The sequence below is a fragment of the Ranitomeya imitator genome, chromosome 2 (genome assembly GCF_032444005.1).
Source record: "Ranitomeya imitator isolate aRanImi1 chromosome 2, aRanImi1.pri, whole genome shotgun sequence".
NCBI lineage: Eukaryota > Metazoa > Chordata > Amphibia > Anura > Dendrobatidae > Ranitomeya > Ranitomeya imitator.
Window position 1 is genome coordinate 251459606 of NC_091283.1, and position 25662 is coordinate 251485267.

Below are 25662 nucleotides of genomic sequence, written 5' to 3' on the forward strand. Positions count from 1 at the left end.
TGGCCCTATCCTGGATCTCGCCATACCTAACTGACCGAACATTCAGCGTCTCCCATTCACACACCACCTCCTCACCTTGCCCCATATCTGTCAGAGTCCCGCAAGGTTCAGTTCTAGGGCCCCTGTTCTTCTCCCTTAACACTTTTGGCCTGGGACAACTCATAGAATCTCACGGTTTTCAGTATCATCTCTATGCTGATGACACACAGATCTACATCTCTGGACCAGATATCACCACCCTACTAAGCAGAATCCCTCAATGTCTATCCGCTATTTCATCCTTCTCCGCTAGATTTCTAAAACTTAACATGGACAAAACAGAATTCATTGTCTTTCCCCCATCTCACGCAATCCCGCCAACAAACCTATCCATTACAGTAAATGGCTGCCTACTCTCCCCAGTCCCACAAGCTCGCTGTCTCGGGGTAATCCTTGACACTGATCTCTCCTTCAAACCGCATATCCAAGCCCTTTCCACTTCCTGCCGCCTTCAACTCAAAAATATTTCACAGATCCGTACATTCCTAAACCAAGAATCTGCAAAAAACCCTAGTCCATGCTCTCATCTCCCGCCTCGACTACTGTAACCTCCTGCTCTGTGGCCTCCCCTCTAACACTCTCGCATCCCTCCAATCTATTCTAAACTCTGCTGCCTGACTAATCCACCTGTCCCCCCGCTATTCCCCAGCCTCTCCCCTCTGTCAATCCCCTCACTGGCACCCCATTACCCAGAGACTCCAGTATAAAAGCCTAACCATGACATACGATCCTCACAAGATCTCCTTCTCTACTCCCCTCTTATCTCCTCTTTCCACAATCGCATACAAGATTTCTCTCGCGCATCACCCCTACTCTGGAACTCTCTACCACAACATATCAGACTCTCACCTACCATCGAAATCTTCAAAAAGAACCTGAAGACCTACCTCTTCCGGAAAGCCTACAACCTGCAGTAACCACCGATCGACCAAACCGCTGCACGACCAGCTCTATCCTCACCCATCCCTTGTAGATTGTGAGCCCTCGCGGGCAGGGACCTCTCTCCTCCTGTACCAGTTGTGACTTGTATTGTTCAAGATTATTGTACCTGTTTTTATTATGTATACCCCTCCTCACATGTAAAGCGCCATGGAATAAATGGCGCTATAATAATAAATAATAATAATTCCTTGACCACAGCATGGCCATTAGTTAGAGGCTGAGTGGTACATATTGGGCAGTCTGAAAATGGAGTTTAGTCCAGGACAATTTGTCTGCACTACTAATTAACAGCTGTTACAGTACCAAACTAGGGCAGTCCCTATATGAGGAAAAACACAAGAATTATACTGTAATGTCACATACTATCTATTCCGGATACTGCAGTGGCTTATAAACTTATGAAGCATATAGATTGAGGTCTGGGATCTGCCAATATGTGGCTAGTTTTCTGACTGTTTCGGATAACATGATACATGACTTTATTTTTTGTCTAGTCTCGCTTGAATATAGGTCAATATTAAATAGTCTCCTGATGAGTCGCCTTTGGTGAGAACGATGAAACCCGTAGAAATGAGAGGCTTGAAGATTGTGTATACGTCACCTCACCCTATATAGTGAACTGTGGGGTACATGTTTTTTCTATTAGTCACCTACTGACTAACCTTCAGGGGTTGAATTATGGTTATAGTTTTACATTTGGAATTAATAAAGTTTAGTTTTATCCTTTTGTCAGCAAACATGAGGAATGACAAGAGATAACCCATTTAAGAAGATTCAATTTTGGTTAAAACTATTCCAACATTATGAACATAAAAAAGGCTTCTCCCCTATGTGACATCTCTGATGTTTATTAACAGTTGATTTCCAAGTAAAATATTTCCCACATTAAGAAAATGAAAAAGGCTTCTTCTCTGTGTGACTGCTCTGATGTCTATCAAGAAGCACTTTCCATTTAAAACATTTCCCACATTCTGAACAGGAAAAAGGCTTCTCCCCTGTGTGATTTCTATGGTGCCTAACCAAATCTGATTTTTTGATAAAAGATTTCCCACATTCTGAACAGGTAAAAGGTTTCTCCCCTGTGTGGGTTTTCTGGTGAGTAACCAAATCTGCTTTCTGGTTAAAACATTTCCCACATTCTGAACACGAAAAAGGCTTCTCCCCTGTGTGGGTTCTGTGGTGACTAACAAGATACCCTTTCTGGTTAAAACTTTTCCCACATTCTGAACAGGAAAAAGGCTTCTCCCCTGTGTGGGTTCTCTGGTGACTAAAAAGATTCCCTTTCTGGTTAAAACTTTTCCCACATTCTGAACATGAAAAAGGCTTCTTCCCTGCGTGGGTTATCTGGTGAGTAACCAAATCTGTTTTCTGGGTAAAACATTTCCCACATTCTGAACAGGAAAAAGGATTCTCTCCTGTGTGGGTTCTTTGGTGACTAACAAGACGACATTTATGGTTAAAACATTTCCCACATTCTGAACAGGAAAAAGGCTTCTCCCCTGTGTGGGTTCTCTGGTGACTAACAAGATGACTTTTTCGGTTAAAACATTTCCCACATTCTGAACATGAAAAGGGCTTCTTCCCTGTGTGAGTTCTCTGGTGACTAACAAGATTCCTTTTCTGGTTAAAACATTTCCCACATTCTGAACAGGAAAAAGGCTTCTCCCCTGTGTGGGTTCTCTCGTGACTAACAAGATGCGATTTATGCTTAAAACATTTCCCACATTCTGAACAGGAAAAAGGCTTCTCCCCTGTATGGGTTCTCTGGTGACTAACAAGACGACATTTATGGTTAAAACATTTCCCACACTCTGAACATGAAAATGACTTCTTTGCTTTAGGAGCAGTTGGTTTTTTAATGCCTCTTTTGTGACTTTGATTTTCCTTAGTAGTCAATAATGAATCAGAAGATGAGACCTGTTTCATAGGATCAGATGACAAATCTTTGGTGTGAATTAATGATAATATATCTGGAGAAACAGGAATCACTTCAGTTGTATCTTGTAGGATCTCAAGATCATCAGATTTAAAAATTGAAGATGTCAACTGTCCCTCTGATCTCCTGGTGCAGTCATCTGTAAAGATAAACAATTTTTTTTTAACAAAATATCCTTGAGTTTTATATTATTGAACATTTCTACTTAAACTGTCGATAAAAATGGCAAGCTATGTACAACAATATTATTTACTAAGGCAATGACTGTTTACAGTCTAATAGAAACCTTGTTGGATGAGCCAGTAGTGTGTGGTGTTCAATTGTTTGTTCACTCTGCCTCCCATATATCGAATAGAAAGAAACCAATCAATGTTATTGTCACGCTCACGCCCTGACTGATGGGCGTGAGCTTGGGGGGGTTGCGGCCCGACTGTGCCACAAACCAGACTACCCTGGAAGGGGCATAACTATGACAGCTGACTTGGTCTTCACTGGAGCCTCTGATGGTGAGGTCAAGCTTGTGCGGCAGGCAGCTGCCAGGTGCTACTCCAGGGTGGTGTCTGGCTGTGGCTGCTTATCCCACTTGGGAATCAGGAACACCAGGATTGGTGCGGGCATCAGGCAGGACTAGCAGATGAGCACGGATGAGATTCAGATGAGTAGGCTGGCATGGCTGAGACACAGAGCTGGCAGAGACAGGGCTGGCAGGAACGGCAGAGACACAAAGCTGGCAGGAACGGCAGAGACACAGGGCTGGCAGGAACGGCAGAGACAGGGCTGGCAGGAACGGCAGAGACACAGGGCAGGTTGGAACGGCAGAGACACAGGGCTGGCAGGAACAGCAGAGACATAGGGCAGGTTGGTGTGGTGTATGAAGGAACAAGTAGGGACCTGTTCACACTGGAGGTGCAGGTACGGAAACAAGCCAGAAGGAAAGGAGAATGAAGCAACAGGTTGGGACCTGTTCACACAGGAAGAGAAGTGCAAGGCTGCAGATAGAAGCGGAAGAGCAGCAAGAGATAGCATAGCAACAAAAGCTAGGCAGAGCAGAACCGCAAGAAATGCATAGAGGAGCTGCAGCAAAAGGTTTCTGCTGCAGCAAAGCAGAGCAGAACCGCAAGGAATGCGGAGAGGAGCTGCAGCAAGAGATTCCTGCAGCAACAGGAGCAAAGCAGAGTAGAACGGAGCAGAACCTCAGGAGTGCGGAGCAGAGGTAAAGCCACAAAGGTACAGAGCAGGCGGAGTCGCAAGAGTGCGGAGTATAAGTAGACTGAGAATACAAGGAAAGACACAACAAGGAAGGAAGCCATAGACAAGGAGACCAAGATAAGACTAAGTTCAGACAAGGTAATGGAACAAGACAAGGAACAAGAATAAAGACACAGGGACCAGGATATTCTGCCTCCTGGAGGGCGGACAACAAGATCAAGGCAAGAACACTGAGAAAAGCCTCTAGAGAGGGAGTAACACAGAGTAAGGCATGGCAAACTCAGAAGCTAAACACAAACTGAGCTAACACATTGCACAAGCCCAGTCCACTGGGTGGAGCTGCACTAAATACTGAAGTCCTCTTGGTAATTGGTCAGGAACAGATTAGACAGGTGCACCTGGTTCCTATAAGAACCAGAGAGTTCAGGTGCTGCCCCCCTATGCACACAGCCAGGAAGCATGCAGAGAGCAGAGTCACAGAATATGAAGCTGGCAAGAAACAGAAACCACAATATGACCTGGAGCATTGGGTAAGATAGGGTGAGAGATGAGAGGCCATGCCGTGATGCCAACAGAGTTGTTACAGTTATGTAGGCGAAAATAATACCAATTCTCATCTCGCAAAAAACAAGTTCCCACTCAGGTCCATCATCTGTCTATGGAAAAACAGAGGTTTCCACACTATTAGTGGCTCAAAGGCTATTAAAAAGCAACAGAGGTTCTATAAACCAATCCAGCAAAATCCGCTCTCACTTCTGAGTCTTGCAGTCTGCTCAAACAACATTTAGGATCCCTGTATTTAGCAATATTATAGTGAGAAGAATCCACTTAATTTGCAGTGTGTGTCTCCAGGAACACAATCTGGGCACTATGTGCTGGGTAATAAAATGGCAAATGTGTAATTTTCACTCTCCAACATCTACTGCGTCTTAATTTCCAGAAAATGACAGTGGAGTCAAAATAGAGTGAATATTTTGACTCCACTGTCATTTTCTGGAAATTAAGACACACTTGGTCAAAATTGTTGGTACCCCTCGTTTAATGACTGAAAAACTCACAATGGTCACAGAAATAACTTGAATCTGACAAAACTAATAATAAATAAGAGATCTATGATAATGAACAAATTAAAGTCAGACATTGCCTTTCAACCAGGTTTCACAGATTTGAAAAAAAAAATAAAACTCACGAAATAGGCCTGGACAGAAATTATGGTAGCCTTAAAGGGACTCTGTCACCTGAATTTGGCGGGACTGGTTTTGGGTCATATGGGCAGAGTTTTCGGATGTTTGATTCACCCTTTCCTTACCCGCTGGCTGCATGCTGGCTGCAATATTGGATTGAAGTTCATTCTCTGTCCTCCGTAGTACACGCCTGCGCAAGGCAAGATTGCTTTTGCTTCAGGTGACAGAGTCCCTTTAACTTAAGTGCTTTGTGACCACCAACCGTAGATAAACTTCTGCGCTGCTAGCGCCGGCGTTTAGCTACCGTTTGTCTACGGTCGGCGGTTTTGTGCTTAACGGGACCCCCACGTACCTTATAATGAAGGGATTCCGGCGCACAATAGTTCCAGTGATCCCCGACCTCATCGAGACCTGATTGGTTCAGGTCCTGATGACGTCAGCGTCACACCAGCCAATGAGACAAATCACTAGGAAAGTTTGTTGTAGCAACCAACTTTCCCGGGTGATCTGCCTCATAAAAACGCTGTTTCTCCTCAGATCTCCTGTCAGTGAGAGATTAGAGGAGAAACAGTGTTACAAGTGTTGCTGGCAACAGCTGTGTCAGTCAGCGATCTGGTTAAAAAGTAAAAAAAAAATAGATGGCAGGTTATTGTGTTACACAAAAAAGCCGGAAATGCAGATACTTTACTTGATTATCAGGAAAAGATCAGTGAAAATCTTGTTTTTGAAAATGTTGTCCCCGCCAATCCTTTAGAATCTGAAGATGTCAGAAGACTCACTGAGCGACATTTTATTGCACTCATTCCAGCAACTGAAATAGGAAAGAACCCCCAGAGAAGATGTTGTGTATGTTCCAAGAGAGGAATGAGGCATGATACCCGCTATTATTGCCCACAATGCCCATCATTGCAGCCTTATGCCTCCATGACTGATTTACAATCTTCCACACAGAACCACGTTTTTAAACTGTTTTGACAGTCAAGCATTTGGTTTATTTAGTGACAGACACATCTGAGTAGAGCTGACTTAACAATTTCCGGGGGTAGGTGGGGGGATGTCTCCAGAGACACAAGCTGAGCACAATATATTGGGCACTACAATGACATTTTTGCTCTAAAACTTCCACTACGTGTGTCTGGAAATCATCCATGTAGTGAAAATGGTCACAACATCCATAGATGAATTCGCAGAGGGGATTTATTGCCAAAATGGGGTCACTTCAGGGGGGATTCTGTTGTTCTGACACTTTGTGGCTCTCCAAAGTGCCATAACAGCAGAATCCCCCCTGAAGTGACCCCATTTTTGCAATAACACCCCTCTGCGAATTCATCTATGGATGTTGTGACCATTTACCTATGTAGCTATTTTCCAATGTCAATACCACCAAGATAAAAAGACCAACCAGAAAGTCCAAAGAATATATTTCAATATTGTTTTCATATGATTTGTTAAATAACAGGTTTAAAAATAACGACGTCAGGGGTCCCTGATGAAGGCAGCGTGTTGAAACGCGCGTCGGGTGTGGGCGTCAGTCTAGGAGACTGGGCATTTATTACATCACTGTAAGTTTTATGTTATTTTGTTTATTCTGATGATAAATGCTGAGTACTTTATCTTACAGCTACTTTGTCTTCCTGGTCGCACAATATAGTATGTGGAGACACTTACCCCTTGGGGTTTTTTTCTTGCACTATTTTTGCACTTTATCGTTGCTCATTTGGTATTCTTTTTCACTAATGCAATGTTTGCACATGCACATATTATATATATATATATATATATATATATATATATATATATATATATATATATATATACACATATAAATAAAGTTTTTTCGATTGGATTTTTTCATTTTGAGCATTATTATATATAACATATTTTTTAACTCATGTATATAGTTTTTGCACCACATGTATTAACATGTGTTTATGATTCTCTAGTCACATATACAGTGGGGCAAAAAAGTATTTAGTCAGTCAGCAATAGTGCAAGTTCCACCACTTAAAAAGATGAGAGGCGTCTGTAATTTACATCATAGGTAGACCTCAACTATGGGAGACAAACTGAGAAAAAAAAATCCAGAAAATCACATTCTGTTTTTTTATCATTTTATTTGCATATTATGGTGGAAAATAAATATTTGGTCAGAAACAAAATTTCATCTCAATACTTTGTAATATATCCTTTGTTGGCAATGACAGAGGTCAATGACAGAGGTTTCTGTAAGTCTTCACAAGGTTGCCACACACTGTTGTTGGTATGTAGGCCCATTCCTCCATGCAGATCTCCTCTAGAGCAGTGATGTTTTTGGCTTTTCGCTTGGCAACACGGACTTTCAACTCCCTCCAAAGGTTTTCTATAGCGTTGAGATCTGGAGACTGGCTAGGCCACTCCAGGACCTTGAAATGCTTCTTACAAAGCCACTCCTTCGTTGCCCTGGCGGTGTGCTTTGGATCATTGTCATGTTGAAAGACCCAGCCACGTTTCATCTTCAATGCCCTTGCTGATGGAAGGAGGTTTGCACTCAAAATCTCACGATACATGGCCCCATTCATTCTTTCATGTACCCGGATCAGTCGTCCTAGCCCCTTTGCAGAGAAACAGCCCCAAAGCATGATGTTTCCACCACCATGCTTTACAGTAGGTATGGTGTTTGATGGATGCAACTCAGTATTCTTTTTCCTCCAAACACGACAAGTTGTGTTTCTACCAAACAGTTCCAGTTTGGTTTCATCAGACCATAGGATATTCTCCCAAAACTCCTCTGGATCATCCAAATGCTCTCTAGCAAAGTTCAGACGGGCCCGGACATGTACTGGCTTAAGCAGTGGGACACGTCTGGCACTGCAGGATCTGAGTCCATGGTGGCGTAGTGTGTTACTTATGGTAGGCCTTGTTACATTGGTCCCAGCTCTCTGCAGTTCATTCACTAGGTCCCCCCACGTGGTTCTGGGATTTTTGCTCACCGTTCTTGTGATCATTCTGACCCCACGGGGTGGGATTTTGCGTAGAGCCCCAGATCGAGGGAGATTATCAGTGGTCTTGTATGTCTTCCATTTTATAATTATTGCTCCCACTGTTGATTTCTTCACTCCAAGCTGGTTGGCTATTGCAGATTCAGTCTTCCCAGCCTGATGCAGGGCTACAATTTTGTTTCTGGTGTCCTTTGACAGCTCTTTGGTCTTCACCATAGTGGAGTTTGGAGTCAGACTGTTTGAGGGTGTGCACAGGTGTCTTTTTATACTGATAAGTTTAAACAGGTGCCATTACTACAGGTAATGAGTAGAGGAAAGAGGAGACTCTTAAAGAAGAAGTTACAGGTCTGTGAGAGCCAGAAATCTTGATTGTTTGTTTCTGACCAAATACTTATTTTCCACCATAATATGCAAAAAAAAATGATAAAAAAACAGACAATGTGATTTTCTGGATTTTTTTTCTCAGTTTGTCTCCCATAGTTGAGGTCTACCTATGATGTAAATTACAGACGCCTCTCATCTTTTTAAGTGGTGGAACTTGCACTATTGCTGACTGACTAAATACTTTTTTGCCTCACTGTAATTTTGAATTTGAGGGTATTCCACATATACTGTATATATATATATATTTATATATATATATATAAAAATATATATATATATATATTTATATTTATTTATTTATTTATACGAACTGGACTTTGGCGTTCCTGCAGTAACATAAGAAAGTTGTTTTTAAGTACTATCATTCTTTATTATGGATATATTTTTTTTTGATCTCATTGTTTTTAAACCTGTTATTTAACAATGAAATCATATGATAACAATATTGAAATATATTCTTTGGACTTTCTGGTCGGTCTTTTTTCTTCTTCTTGGTGGTATTGATATGGTATTTCCGACTGTACTTCCATTTTGCTAGAGCCACTTCCCAGGAATACATATGGTTCACAATAGTTGACACAATGTGTGTTTGACTTGTGTTAGATATATTTTTTTATAGTATTCTTTGGGTAGTGTCCCTGATTCGTGCTAATTGTTACTATGTTCCAATGTAAATTCTGTGGTTAAACAACATTTTAGTGGTAAAAATGTAATTATTATTTTTTCTTCACTGCCCAATGGTATAATTTTCTATGGAACAGCTGTGGTGTCAGTATGCTCACTGCACCACTAGAAGAATTCATTCAGGGAAGTATTGTGCAAAATGCAGTCACTTTTGGGGGCTTATGCTGTTCTGGCACCTCAGGGGCTCTGACAATGTGACATGTCACCCACAAACAATTCCAGCAAAATCTGCTCTCCAATATGGCGCTCATTCCCTTCTGAGTTCTGCGATGCGCCCAAACAGTAGTTTACCCCCACATATGGGATGTCAGCATACTCAGGACAAATTGCACAACTTTTGGGGAATAATTTCACCTGTTACCCTTTGGAAAAAAATTGAGGGCGCAAAGATCATTTCTTGTGGAACAAATATGATTTTTTATTTTCACAGCTTTACGTAATTAACTTTTGTGAAGCACTTGGGGCTTCAAAGTGCCCACCACACATCTAGATAAGTTCGTTGGGGAGTCTAGTTTCCAAAATGGGGTCACTTGTTGGGGGTTTCCACTGTTTAGACACCTCAGGGGCCCTGACAATGTGACATGTCACCCACAAACAATTCCAGCAAAATCTGCTCTCCAATATGGCACTCCTTCCATTCCGAGCTCTGCCATGCGCCCAAACAGTAGTATTCCCCCACATACGGGGTATCGGCGTGCTCAGGAGATATTGCACAACAAAATATATATAGTCCATTTTCTCCTGTTACCCCCGTGAAAGTAAAAAAAATTAGGTCTTAGGCTGTGTGCCCACGCTGCGTTTTTTAGGCGTTCTGCTAAAAATGCATTCCTATGCAATCCTATGGGATTCTGCAGTTGCTGTGCCCATGCTGCGGATTTTCCCACTGTGGAATCGCATAGCGGTAAAATCTGCAGCATGTTCATTATTTCCGCGTAATCGCGGTGATTCCGCAGCCATAGGATTGCATTGAAACGCTCACTTTACGCATGTGGCTATGCCCACCATGCGTAAAGTGAGCGCTTCATGTGCGGATGGTACCCAGGTCTGGAGGACAGGAGACTCTCCTCCAGGCTCTGCTGAGATCCATATTCATGTAAAAACAAAGAATTAAAAAAAAAAAATAGGGATATACCGTACTTACCATCTGATGGCCCCCGGAGTCCTCCCGCCTCTCAGCAGTGCACGCAGCGGCTTCCGTTCCCAGGGATGCATTGCGATAAGGACCTTTGGGACGTCGCGGTCACGCGACCGTGATGTCACAAACGTCCTTTCGCGCAAAGCATCCCTGGGAACGGAACGTACCAGGAGCAAGGCTGGGGAGATCAGGGGCTATCGGAAGGTGAGAATAGCCATATTTTTTTTTATTATTTTGATTCTATATTTTAACTGTTGATGCTGTAAAAGTTGGTCACACTTGTCAAGCACTATGCACTATGACCAACCTGTCAATCACTTTTCCAAGCAATGCTTCAAATCGCTTGGAAAAAACAAGCATTCTGCAAGCTAAAAACGCTTGCAATATGCTTGTGTTTTGCGGGAAAATGAATGCGAATTCTGCATGCGTTTTACCCGTGGCAGGGAGTTGTGGAAATGCTGCGGAAATTTCTGCAGCATTTCTGCAACGTGGGCACAAAGCCTTAATGAAAATTTTCGTGAAAGAAAAGTAAATCTTTATTTTTTCCTTCCACATTCCATTCATTCCTGTGAAGCACCTGAATGGTTAATAAACTTCTTAAATGTGGTTTTGAGCACCTTGAGGGGTGCAGTTTTTAGAATGGTGTCACTTCTGGGTATTTTCTGTCATATTGACACCCCCAAACTCACTTTAAACTTGATGTGGTCCCTAAAAAAAATGGTTTTGTAAATTTTGTTGTAAAAATGAGAAATTGCTGGTCAACTTTTAACCCTTATATTTTTCTAAGAAAAAAAAAATGTCTTTCCAAAATTGTGCTGATGTAAAGTAGCCATGTAAAAAATGTTATTTATTAACTATTTTGTGTGACATGACTGATTTAAGAGCATAAAAATACAAATTTAGAAAATTACTCGAGTATATATGGTATATTCCAGCCATCAGCCACGCACAGCTCAGAGATATATCATGGCACTGGTGTGATGGATTTATGTAGATTATCACAATCCTCCTGGAAGTTAGTCGGTTTTATTACAAATTGAAAAGTCAGGATAAAGGGAAACTCTGTTATTGTCCAGAAATTCACACTTGGCCTCACTGCACATTTAATGTTGTCGATCATAAAAGTGAAGTTTGGCCAGAAAGACTGGACCTGGTCTTGTAGCGACCATATGATCACATTCAGCAGCACAGAAGGGAGAGAAGGGAGATTCCTCCGATAAGATCTCCGGGTTCTAGGAAGCCACCAGCATCATTACCCTCCGCTTTCTCTTACAGGCCCATCATCATATTTTTCTTCAAGTGATTTTCTATCTACGTACGCTGGCATTTGGCTTTATAGTTCACAGATCTGGGCAGGTAACAGCGTCTCCTAAACCCAGGGGGTAGGTGGATCTACCAGGTTGTAAGTTCTATAGAAAAGGGCTTTCAATGCCCAAAGTCATTAGAACAGTTTTGGGTGGAGGAGAATGTTGTGGTCTAGAGGTAAAATGGTGATCATGGTAATACGGCTGGACTACACCACCGATAAAGCAGCCACAGCCGGTGACTGAGAAGAATCTGTGACCTCTCTGCATTTAGTGGTTACTACTCACCTGGGTAAAGCAGAAACATTACTTGCCACTCACTATTTAAAAAAAATAGATTCCTTCTTTATTGTACATCTGGGCCAAATAAATTAAATGAAACATTTTCAGTCCGTCTTAGGACCTTCATCAGAGTATTCTTATTGGAGAAAACTATATGTCTTATGTAATTATGGGAATAAAGGCGGCTGTATGTGGTCTGGTGACGGTGGTGCCAGCTGGACCTGGTGGGGCTATTCACATAATAGGAGAGGAACCTCCTCACTCACCGGTGGTATCGCCATATGACAGACCTGGGCAATAAGCACCATTCCCCTTGCTAGTTTCCTGCCAAGTTCTGGAGTGCTGACATCCCTTAGCAGCGCTATTCCTGTTGCAGGTTCTTTGCATATTGCATATTGTTCCTCTCCTATTATGTGAATAGCCCCACCAGGTCCAGCTGGCACCACCGTCACCAGACCACATACAGATGCCTTTATTTTGATGAAGGTCCTATGACGGACCGAAAATGTTTAATTTAATTTATCTGGTTTGGATGTACAATAAAGAAGGAATCTAGTTTTTTTCAAATAGTGAGTGCCAAGTATTTTTTTTTGCTTTATTGTATGGGTTGGATACCAGACTTCAGCACCACCAGCCAGGGCCGGCTCCAGGTTTTTGAGGGCCCCGGGCGAAAGAGTCTCAGTGGGCCCCCCCTTTAACACATACCACGATTCATGATCGCTTATAACACAGCCATGTAGTATATAACACAGCCCACTTAGCATATAACAGCCCACGTAGTATATAACACGGCCCACGTAGTACAGGTCCTTCTCAAAAAATTTGCATATAGTGTTAAATTTCATTATTTACCATAATGTAATGATTACAATTAAACTTTCATATATTATAGATTCATTATCCACCAACTGAAATTTGTCACGTCTTTTATTGTTTTAATACTGATGATTTTGGCATACAACTCCTGATAACCCAAGAAACCTGTCTCAATAAATTAGCATATCAAGAAAAGGTTCTCTAAACGACCTATTACCCTAATCTTCTGAATCAACTAATTAACTCTAAACACATGCAAAAGATACCTGAGGCTTTTATAAACTCCCTGCTTGGTTCATTACTCAAAACCCCCATCATGGGTAAGACTAGCAACCTGACAGATGTCAAGAAGGCCATCATTGACACCCTCAAGCAAGAGGGTAAGACCCAGAAAGAAATTTCTCAACAAATAGGCTGTTCCCAGAGTGCTGTATCAAGGCACCTCAATGGTAAGTCTGTTGGAAGGAAACAATGTGGCAGAAAACGCTGTACAACGAGAAGAGGAGACCGGACCCTGAGGAAGATTGTGGAGAAGGACCGATTCCAGACCTTGGGGAACCTGAGGAAGCAGTGGACTGAGTCTGGTGTGGAAACATCCAGAGCCACCGTGCACAGGCGTGTGCAGGAAACGGGCTACAGGTGCCGAAATGGGCTACAGAGAAGCAGCACTGGACTGTTGCTAGGTGGTCCCAAGTACTTTTTTCTGATGAAAGCAAATTTTGCATGTCATTCGGAAATCAAGGTGCCAGAGTCTGGAGGAAGACTGGGGAGAAGGAAATGCCAAAATGCCTGAAGTCCAGTGTCAAGTACCCACAGTCAGTGATGGTGTGGGATGCCATGTCAGCTGCTGGTGTTGGTCCACTGTGTTTCATCAAGGGCAGGGTCAATGCAGCTAGCTATCAGGAGATTTTGGAGCACTTCATGCTTCCATCGGCTGAAATGCTTTATGGAGATGAAGATTTCATTTTTCAGCACGACCTGGCACCTGCTCACAGTGCCAAAACCACTTGTAAATGGTTTACTGACCATGGTATTACTGTGCTCAATTGGCCTGCCAACTCTCCTGACCTGAACCCCATAGAGAATCTGTGGGATATTGTGAAGAGAAAGTTGAGAGACGCAAGACCCAACACTCTGGATGAGCTTAAGGCTGCTATTGAAGCATCCTGGGCCTCCATAACATCTCAGCAGTGTCACAGGCTGATTGCCTCCATGCAACGCCGCATTGAAGCAGTCATTTCTGCCAAAGGATTCCCGACCAAGTATTGAGTGCATAACTGAACATTATTATTTGATGGTTTTTTTGTTTGTTATTAAAAAACACTTTTATTTGATTGGATGGGTGAAATATGCTAATTTATTGAGACAGGTTTTTTGGGTTATCAGGAGTTGTATGCCAAAATCATCAGTATTAAAACAATAAAAGACGTGACAAATTTCAGTTGGTGGATAATGAATCTATAATATATGAAAGTTTAATTGTAATCATTACATTATGGTAAATAATGAATTTTAACACTATATGCTAATTTTTTTAGAAGGACCTGTATGTAGAACAGCCATGTAGAATATAGCACAGCCCACGTAGCATATAACAGCCCATATAGTATATAGCACAGGCATAGTATATAACACAGGCTCTACACACAGCCTTCGTGCACCATCACACAAGCTTTATCCACTATCAGACATGCTCTTTACATTGCTAGACAGCCTTCTTGCTTAACCATACTGGCTTTATCCATTACCGTACAGGCTGCACACACTGCCATACAGCCGTTGTGCATCACCATGCAGGCTTTATCCTTTACTGTACCGGCTCTGCACACTGCCATACAGGCTCTACACATTGCCATAAAGCCATCATGCACGATCATACAGGCTTTATCCACTACCGTACAGGTTCTACACGCTGCCATTAAGGCTCTACACATTGCCATACAGGCTACATGTGTGGAAATCCTTACACTGCCATATAGGCTCCATGCACTGCAGTAATGGCTTTATACATTGCCATATAAGCTCAGTCCACTATACAGATACCCTGAGTTACCATTTAGGTTCTTTTAACTGATGGACAGACTCCACCCACAAGATCCATGCATTGGCATACTGGCTCCATGCACTGCAATACAGATTGCACTGCCATGCAGGCTTCATGCACTGTAATACAGGCTCCTTGTGTTGCCATGCACAGGCTTCTTGCCTAATGCAGAGGCTCCATTTGTGACAGTTCCAGCTTCATACACATGTACAGAATCGCAGCTTTGCCACACAGACTCTGTACACTGCTGTACAGTCTCTGTGCACTACCATGGTTCATGGTAGTGCACAGAGACTGTACAGCAGTGTACAGAGTCTGTGTGGCAAAGCTGCGATTCTGTACATGTGTAACTTCCATGATACATGCTCCATTGCTCCATGCATTGCCGTATACACTCCCACAAAGGCTCTCTGTGTTGCCATACAGGCTTCATGTACTCCCATGCAATGCTGTGATTGGTGTTCCAGGCTCCGCAGGCTGCATCCCCCCGCCCTCGCAATGAATTGGGACTGAAGACTCACTCACTGCTAGACACGGCGCCGTTGCCCCTTTGTGGACACAGGGACAGGGTACACCGACCGTGCAGCTGCTGCTCGTCTTCTGCTTAGCGCTGCCGCTGGACCTGTCCTGGAGGGTGGACGAGGAATCATGGATGATCTTCTCTGAGCTCTTGCCTCTTAGAACGACGAGCTCTCACCCCGGAAGTGACAGGACAGATGACCGCTGGCCCGGAAGTGACTCTCTTCGTATCCATGGTGACGGCAGAGGTATGTATTGCCGCTGTGCAGCGCCAGCGAAACCCTCAGAGAGCTCTGTGGATGTGCTCCGCCAGGCTCCGAGTCCTGGCTGGGAGAGGGATTTGAATGACTGAGTGACAGTCACACACAGCAGGGATGTACTCCGGCTGCGGGGCCCCCAGGAGCGCATGTGTGTGTACAGCACTTGTAAAGTTACTACCATAAATGGGCCCCCCTGTCTCGCCAGGGCCCCGGCATTTGCCCGGGTACGCCGGGTGCTGACGCCGGCCCTGCCACCAGCAGTATTATTCCAGAGTGCCGTGATATTTATTTCCTTTCTACTCACCTGGGTAGCCATATGTAGGAATCTCCTCTTTACACCACTCATCCCCCCTCACATATGTCTCTGTAGTATTAATATGGGTCAGATCTTCACCCTGAAACAAATATTGTAAAAGTCACCGACAGATGGAGAAGTCACATCTATGATCAGCTCTAATCCTGCCATCTCCACCGTTCTCATTACACAAGTATAAAACATATAATACTAGTGGATAAAACAAGACTGAGCACAAGACCTTCACCGGCGTCTACACATCATAGAGGAGATCTCCTGACGCTTTCTCTCCATCTACCTGATGATCCTGAGGAGCATTGGGATCTTCTTGCTTGCAGTCCTGTGGAAGAAGAGGACGGGGACATCTCGCTGGTGTTGTCCTCTTACTGGATAGATCTGGAGGAAACACATACAGGGAGTGAATTCATTCTTTACATACAGATAATTATAAGCCGTGTGTATTTAGTCCTGTCCTATTACCTGGAGATGTGAGGGGCTGGGGAACCTCCATTATGACGTTCTTGTACAGATCTCTGTGTCCTTCTAAATACTCCCACTCCTCCATGGAGAAATAGACAGCGACATCCTGACACCTTATAGGAACCTGACACATACAATGATACCGTCATCTCCCGATCCCTTCATAGTGTTACTGTATAATGTCCCACCATTCCCAGCAGTGTCACCTCTCCAGTCAGCAGCTCAATCATCTTGTAGGTGAGTTCTAGGATCTTCTGGTCATTGATGTCCTCATGGATCAGGGGGTGAGGTGGAGGCCCCGTGATTGGGCTCAGGGGTCTTCCCCATCCCTCAGACACAGGGTCCTGACAGCGATCACTAGAGGTCTTCTTCACCACTGTGTAATCCTGGTAATGGAGAGACACATTAATAAATCTCACTACAGACATCTCCAGAGTCCTCACCTCTCCAGTTCTGTCCATCTGTTATTCCCATAGATAAGAATGATGTAATGTGACGTCATCAGAATCTCTCACCTCTCCAGTAAGCCGGAAGAGGATCTCTAGGGTGAGGTGTAATATCCTCTCCGCCATCTTGTCTCTGTCCATATCCATCTTTGATGGGTAAATCAGGAAAATTCTCTTTTGTAGAAGATCTTCACTGAGAGGATCCGATATTGTAGAGACCTGAATGAGAAGATGAGCTGATGTAACATCATAAGAATCCTGTAATAATACAATTACTGAGATAATAAGGGAAACATATGAGGAGATTTATTATTTTACAGTATTTAGTTTCCTTCTTTACATCTACTAATAAGTCCTATATATTTAGGCCACAGACAACAAGCAGTTTCCTCCTCGGAGTCGGCAGCTGAATACGTTTCTCATAGACTCATCTTCCATAACGCTAATTCTCGTCTCATTTACCGACCCTGGAATCGGCATTAGCAATACTGCAGGAGATAATCATTACACACGACATGAGAAATAACTACTTCATGATGAGGACGACATCTTCATCTTCTACTACGGCTCTAGAGACATATTTGGCCAGAGTCGGTCACTGACTCCATCACCACCGGCCTCTATATGAAGGTTTCCCGTCTTCCCCGCACTGTAATCTTCTATCACGTTAGATCTCAGCTCTGATTCACACACAGAAGTTTGAGGCTTTTAGAAAAGAGTTTTTGTTTCCACAATCAACGCGAACAGAAATGATCTGATCCCAAAGTCTCCATGTACAGTGATTTATGGGGTTTATTTCTGGCCTGAGGCTTTCCTATATGACAGCAAAAACACCAGAAAAAAAAACAGATATTGAAATGTTTCTAAAGAAAATTGGCTCCAACAATTCTTGTAAAAAGAAAAAAAAACATGGAAAACAGAGAAGAGATTTTTTATTTTTTTCACACAAACTATTGTTTTTTGTTTTCCTAAATTAACTCTTTTGGGTCCCAGAACATAGATGTGCACCGCAGGGACGGCGCAGATGAGGCTGCACAAAAACCCTGGCAGTTTAACCACTTGCTGCTGTGAAAAGCAAACATGGCATCTAAGAAGGTGACAGAGTTTGGCTGAATGCTCCCCGCCCCCAAGTACTGGATAGTATGGGGCGGCCTAGTTATTACGATACGCCAATCATAGTTTCAGCAACAAGAAATATCCATCACTATATGGAAAGCAGAGTCACTGCACAATGTTAGTTAAGTCTCGTCCATAACTACTTTATTATACTCTATTATCCTGTACACAGTGGAGGAGATAGAAATCACAGGTCCGACAGCAACAGCTGAAATTGGGCCTCCAACGGAAAGAAAAAAACATCTATATATATATATATATATAAAGCTGAGTGTATGCAAGTACAGTACAAACCAAAAGTTTGGACACACCTTCTGATTTAAAGATTTTTCTGTATTTTCATGACTATTAAAATTGTACATTCACACTGAAGGCATCAAAACTATGAATTAACACATGTGGAATTATATACTTAACAAAAAAGTGTGAAACAACTGAAAATATGTCTTATATTCTAGGTTCTTCAAAGTAGCCACCTTTTGCTTTGATGACTGCTTTGCACACTCTTGGCATTCTCTTGATGAGCTTCTAGAGGTCGTCACCGGAAATGGTTTTCACTTCACAGGTGTCCCCTGTCAGGTTTAATAAGTGGGATTTTTAAATGGGGTTGGGACCATCAGTTGTGCTGAGCAGAAATCTGGTGGATACACAGCTGATAGTCCTACTGAATAGACTGTTATCATTTGTATAATGACAAGAAAAAGCAGCTAAGCAAAGAAAAACGAGTGGCCATCATTACTTTAAGAAGTGAAGGTCAGTCAGTCTGAAAAATTGGGCAAACTTTGAAAGTGTCCCCAAGTGCAGTGGCAAAAAACATCAAGCGCTACAAAAAAAACTGGCTCACATGAGGACCGCCCCAGGAAAGGAAGACCAAGAGTCACCTCTGCTTCTGAGGATAAGTTTATCCAAGTCACCAGCCTCAAAAATCACAGGTTAACAGCAGCTCAGATTAGAGACCAGGTCAATGCCACACAGAGTTCTAGCAGCAGACACATCTCTACAACAACTGTTAAGAGGAGACTTTGTGCAACAGGCCTTCATGGTAAAATAGCTGCTAGGAAACCACTGCTAAGGACAGGCAACAAGCAGAAGAGATTTGTTTGGGCTAAAGAACATAAGGAATGAACATTACACCAATGGAAATCTGTGTTTTGGTTTGACGAGTCCAAATTTGAGATCTTTGGTTCCAACCACCGTGTCTTTGTGCGACGCAGAAAAGGTGAACGGATGGGCTCTACATACCTGGTTCCCACCATAAAGCATGGAGGAGGAGGTGTGATGGTGTGGGGGTGCTTTGCTGGTGACACTGTTGGGGATTTATTCAAAACTTAAGGCATACTGAACCAGCATGGCTACCACAGCATCATGCTATTCCATCCGGTTTGCATTTAGTTGGACCATCATTTATTTTTCAACAGTACAATGACCCCAAACACACCTCCTGTGTTATGACCTGGTGGTCAGGACAATAATGGACCTGGTGGTTAAGAGCACACGAAATGACCTGATAGTTACTGATAATATAGGACGAGCTCTGAGACGTGGGAACTCTGCTGACCGCAATCCCTAAACCTATCAAACACACTAGAAATAGAATTTGCGGTCAGCACAAAAAACTACAAAAAGACCATGCAGAGGGCGCAAAAAGACCCTCCGCACCGACTCACGGTGCGGAGGCGCTCCCTCTGCGTCCCAGAGCTTCCAGCAAGCAAGACAACAATCAAAATAGCAAGCTGGACAGAAAAATAGCAAACCAGAGAAAAACAAGCAGGAACTTAGCTTCTGCTGGGAAGACAGGTCACAAGAACGATCCAGGAGTGAACTAGACCGATACTGGAACATTGACAGGTGGCATGGAGCAATGATCTAGGTGGAGTTAAATAGAGCAGCCAGCTAACGAATTAACCTCGTCACCTGTGGAAGGAACCTCAGAAGCCGCAGAAAAAAGGCGAAACCAAAGTAGCCGAGCTGGCCCGATTATTAAGGGCGAACTCAGCCAAAGGCAAAAAGGACACCCAATCATCCTGATCAGCAGAAACAAAGCATCTCAGATATGTTTCCAAAGTCTGATTAGTTCGTTCGGTTTGGCCATTTGTCTGAGGATGGAAAGACGAGGAAAAAGACAAATCAATGGCCATCCTAGCACAAAAGGCTCGCCAAAACCTCGAAACAAACTGGGAACCTCTGTCCGAAACGATGTTCTCCGGAATGCCATGTAAACGAACCACATGCTGGAAAAACAATGGCACCATATCAGAGGAGGAAGGCAATTTAGACAAGGGTACCAAATGTTAGAGAAGCGATCACAAACCACCCAAATGACCGACATCTTTTGAGAGACAGGGAGATCCGAAATAAAATCCATAGAGATATGCATCCAGGGCCACTTCGGGACCGGCAAGGGCAAAAGCAACCCACTGGCACGAGAACAGCAGGGCTTAGCCCGAGCACAAGTCCCACAGGACTGCACAAAAGAACGCACATCCCGCGACAAAGACGGCCACCAAAAGGATCTAGCCACCAAATCTCTGGTACCAAAGATTCCCGGATGACCAGCCAACACCGAACAATGAACCTCAGAGATAACTCTACTAGTCCATTTATCAGGGACAAACAGTTTCTCTGCTGGGCAACGGTCAGGTCTATCAGCCTGAAATTTTTGCAGCACCCGCCGCAAATCAGGGGAGATGGCAGACAAAATTACCCCCTCTTTGAGAATACCCGCCGGCTCAGGAACACCCGGAGAGTCGGGCACAAAACTCCTTGACAGGGCATCAGCCTTCACATTTTTAGAGCCTGGAAGGTATGAAACCACAAAATCAAAACGGGAGAAAAATAGCGACCAACGAGCCTGTCTAGGATTCAACCGTTTGGCAGACTCGAGATAAGTCAAATTCTTGTGATCCGTCAAGACCACCACGCGATGCTTGGCTCCTTCAAGCCAATGACGCCACTCCTCGAATGCCCACTTCATGGCCAACAACTCTCGATTGCCAACATCATAATTGCGCTCAGCAGGCGAAAACTTTCTAGAAAAGAAGGCACATGGTTTCATCACCGAGCCATCAGAGCTTCTTTGCGACAAAACAGCCCCTGCTCCAATCTCAGAAGCATCAACCTCAACCTGAAATGGAAGCGAAACATCTGGCTGGCACAACACAGGGGCAGAAGAAAAACGACGCTTCAACTCCTGAAAAGCTTCCACAGCCGCAGAAGACCAATTGACCACATCAGCACCCTTCTTGGTCAAATCAGTCAACGGTTTAGCAACACTAGAAAAATTACTGATGAAGCGACGATAAAAATTAGCAAAGCCCAGGAACTTTTGCAGACTCTTCACAGATGTCGGCTGAGTCCAATCATAAATGGCCTGGACTTTAACAGGGTCCATCTCGATAGTAGAAGGGGAAAAAATGAAACCCAAAAATGAAACCTTCAGAACTCCAAAGAGACACTTTGACCCCTTCACAAACAAAGAATTCGCACGAAGGACCTGGAACACCATTCTGACCTGCTTCACGTGAGACTCCCAATCATCCGAGAAGACCAAAATATCATCCAAATATACAATCAGGAATTTATCCAGGTACTCTCGGAAGATGTCATGCATAAAGGACTGAAATACTGATGGAGCATTGGAAAGCCCGAATGGCATAACCAGGTACTCAAAATGGCCCTCGGGCGTATTAAATGCTGTTTTCCATTCATCGCCCTGTTTAATACGCACAAGATTATACGCACCACGAAGATCTATCTTGGTGAACCAACTAGCCCCCTTAATCCGAGCAAATAAATCAGACAGCAGCGGCAAAGGGTACTGAAACTTGACTGTGATCTTATTAAGAAGGCGGTAATCAATACAAGGTCTCAAAGAACCATGCTTCTTGGCCACAAAAAAGAACCCTGCTCCCAATGGTGACGACGACGGGCGAATATGACCATTCTCCAAGGATTCCTTTACATAACTCCGCATAGCGGCGTGCTCTGGCACAGATAAATTGAACAGTCGGCCCTTAGGAAACTTACTACCAGGAATCAAATTGATAGCACAATCGCAATCCCTATGAGGAGGTAGGGCACTGGATTTGGGCTCATCAAATACATCTCGGTAATCCGACAAAAACTCCGGGACTTCAGAAGGGGTGGATGACGAAATAGACAAAAATGGAACATCACCATGTACTCCCTGACAACCCCAGCTGGACACAGACATAGATTTCCAATCGAATACTGGATTATGGACCTGTAGCCATGGCAACCCCAAAACGACCACATCATGCAGATTATGCAACACCAAAAAGCGAATATCCTCCTGATGTGCAGGAGCCATGCACATGGTAAGCTGGGTCCAGTACTGAGGCTTATTCTTGGCCAAAGGCGTAGCATCAATTCCTCTCAATGGAATAGGATACTGCAAGGGCTCCAAGAAAAAACCACAGTGCCTAGCAAACTCCAAGTCCATCAAATTCAGGGCAGCGCCTGAATCCACAAATGCCATAATAGAATAGGATGACAAAGAGCAGATCAGAGTAACGGACAAAAGAAATTTCGACTGTACCGTACCAATGGTGGCAGACCTAGCGAAACGCTTAGTGCGCTTAGGACAATCGGAGATAGCATGAGTGGAATCACCACAGTAAAAACACAGCCCATTCCGACGTCTGTGTTCTTGCCGTTCAGCTCTGGTCAAAGTCCTATCACATTGCATAGGCTCTGGTCTATGCTCAGATAATACCGCCAAATGGTGCACAGCTTTACGCTCACGTAAGCGTCGATCGATCTGAATGGCCAAAGACATAGACTAATTCAGCCCAGCAGGCATGGGAAATCCCACCATGACATCCTTAAGGGCTTTAGAGAGACCCTTTCTGAAAATTGCTGCCAGGGCACATTCATTCCACTGAGTGAGTACAGACCACTTCCGAAACTTCTGACAATATATCTCTACCTCATCCTGACCCTGACACAGAGCCAGCAAGATTTTCTCTGCCTGATACACTGAATTAGGTTCATCATAAAGCAATCCGAGCGCCAGAAAAACGCATCAACATCATGCAATGCCGGATCTCCTGGCGCAAGGGAAAATGCCCAGTCTTGAGGGTCACCACGCAACAAAGAAATAATGATTTTCACTTGTTGAACAGGGTCACCTGAGGAGCGAGGTTTCAAAGCAAGAAACAATTTACAATTATTTTTGAAATTCAGAAACTTAGATCTATCCCCAAAAAACAAATCAGGAATAGGAATCCTAGGCTCTAACATTGGATTCTGAACCACAAAATCTTGAATGTTTTGTACCCTTGCAGTGAGATTATCCATACAAGAGGACAGACCTTGAATGTCCATATCTACACCTGTATCCTGAACCACCCAGAGGTAAAGGGGAAAAGAGAGACAAAACACACTGCAAAGAAAAAAAAATGGTCTCAGAACTTCTCTTATCCCTCTATTGAGATGCATTAGTACTTTGGGCCACCTGTACTGTTATGACATGGTGGTCAGGACAATAATGGACCTGGTGGTTAAGAGCACACGGAATGACCTGATAGTTACTGATAATATAGGACGAGCTCTGAGACGTGGGAACTCTTCTGACCGCAATCCCTAAACCTATCACACACACTAGAAATAGCCGTGGAGCGCTCCTGACGCTCCCTAGGCGCCTCGTCACAGCCTAAGGAACTAGCTAGCCCTAAAGATAGAAAAATAAAGCCTACCTTGCCTCAGGGAAATTCCCCAAAGGAAAAGGCAGCCCCCCACATATAATGACTGTGAGTAAAGATGAAAATTACAAACACAGAGATGAAATAGATTTAGCAAAGTGAGGCCCAACTTACTGAACAGACAGAGGATAGGAAAGGTAGCTTTGCGATCAGCACAAAAAACTACAAAAAGACCACGCAGAGGGCGCAAAAAGACCCTCCGCACCGACTCACGGTGCGGAGGCGCTCCCTCTGCGTCCCAGAGCTTCCAGCAAGCAAGACAACAATCAAAATAGCAAGCTGGACAGAAAAATAGCAAACCAGAGAAAAACAAGCAGAAACTTAGCTTCTGCTGGGAAGACAGGTCACAAGAACGATCCAGGAGTGAACTAGACCAATACTGGAACATTGACAGGTGGCATGGAGCAATGATCTAGGTGGAGTTAAATAGAGCAGCCAGCTACCGAATTAACCACGTCACCTGTGGAAGGAACCTCAGAAGCCGCAGCCCCACTCACCACCACCAGAGGAAGCCCATGGACAGAACCAGCTGAAGTACCATTCATGACCACAAGAGGGAGCTTGACAACAGAATTCACAACACTCCTGGCTGTGTAAGGGCTATGAAAGTGATGGGGTGCTACACCAGATGACCTGGCCTCCAGTCACCAGACCTGAACCCAATCGAGATGGTTTGGGGTGAGCTGGACCGCAGAGTGAAGGCAAAAGGGCCAACAAGTGCTAAGCATCTCTGGGAACTCCTTCAAGATTGTTGGAAGACCATTTCCGGTGATGATCTCTTGAAGCTCATCAAGAGAATGCCAAGAGTGTGCAAAGCAGTCATCAAAGCAAAATGTGGCTCTTTTGAAGAACCTAGAATATAAGACATAATTTCAGTTGTTTTACACTTTTGTGTTAAGTATATAATTCCACATGTGTTAATTCATAGTTTTGATGCCTTCAGTGTGAAATTACAATTTTCATGGTCATGAAAATACAGAAAAATCTTTAAATGAGAAGGTGTGTATGTATGTATGTATAGTAGCATTTCCCTTACTTCGGGTCTTGGGGGACACTCGCTTGGCACGGGATCAACGCACACAGGCTCGGTTTTCTTACAAAACACAGTCTCTTCTCTTAGGTTTATTTCACATCCACATAAACAACATCTTCAGGAACTTGACAACAGCATGAACACCGTCTGTACATATTCATCTTTATCACGGTACCTCACTGATCCCGATCAGCATAACACACATTTTTCAGACCGTTACCCGTTGACAATCTACACGGGTTCCTGGACACCTCTTGGCCTCAAAGGTGTCCCATACACAATGTGTCTCTTTTCATTCACTCTGATCCCGGTCAGTACAACACGGATCTCCATCCGTTACCTGTTGGTGCCGCACAGGTTCTCGGACACCTCTCTTCCTTAGAGGCATCCCACAGACATTTTCACTCTTCCTTTCATTCTGACCCCGGTCAGTACAACACGGATCTCCATCCGTTACCTGTCGTCGCTTCAAAGCTGCACAGGTTCTCGGATACCTCTCTTCTTTCGAGGCATCCTTCCGACATTCCTTCTTTCTGATGTTGCTGTCACTTGGCACTGCCACATCTATTATCACTGCTGTCTTCTGATCCTTGTCTACTATCACAATGTCTGGTTGGTTAGCCACCACCTGCTTATCCGTCTGGATCTTGAAGTCCCACAGGATTTTAGCCCTTTCATTCTCCACAACTATTTTGGAGGTCTCCCAACTGGACTTAGGGGGAATTAGCCCATATGCTGTGCAGATGTTCCAGTATACAATTCCCGCTACTTGACTGTGGCATTCAGTAAACGCTGTTCCTGCTTGCATTTTGCATCCTGCCACTATGTGTTGGACGGTTTCTGAGGTTTCTTT

The 25662-nt window shown here is 43.8% G+C and overlaps 1 protein-coding gene across 1 annotated transcript in view; it reads right to left on the reverse strand.

Annotated features, from left to right (window-relative positions):
* Positions 1–1739: 1739 nt before the first annotated feature.
* The window catches only part of LOC138662929 (gastrula zinc finger protein XlCGF57.1-like), a 46314-nt gene continuing 22391 nt past the window's right edge, over positions 1740–25662 (reverse strand). Inside the window, exons 3-8 of the mRNA XM_069748936.1 lie at positions 17007–17156; positions 16698–16877; positions 16492–16615; positions 16310–16407; positions 16021–16111; positions 1740–3056 (exon numbers count right to left, since the gene is read on the reverse strand). Coding sequence (XP_069605037.1) covers positions 1867–3056; positions 16021–16111; positions 16310–16407; positions 16492–16615; positions 16698–16877; positions 17007–17084 — 1761 coding nt within the window. The 5' untranslated portion in view covers positions 17085–17156 and the 3' untranslated portion in view covers positions 1740–1866. The remainder of the gene's footprint in view (positions 3057–16020; positions 16112–16309; positions 16408–16491; positions 16616–16697; positions 16878–17006; positions 17157–25662) is intronic.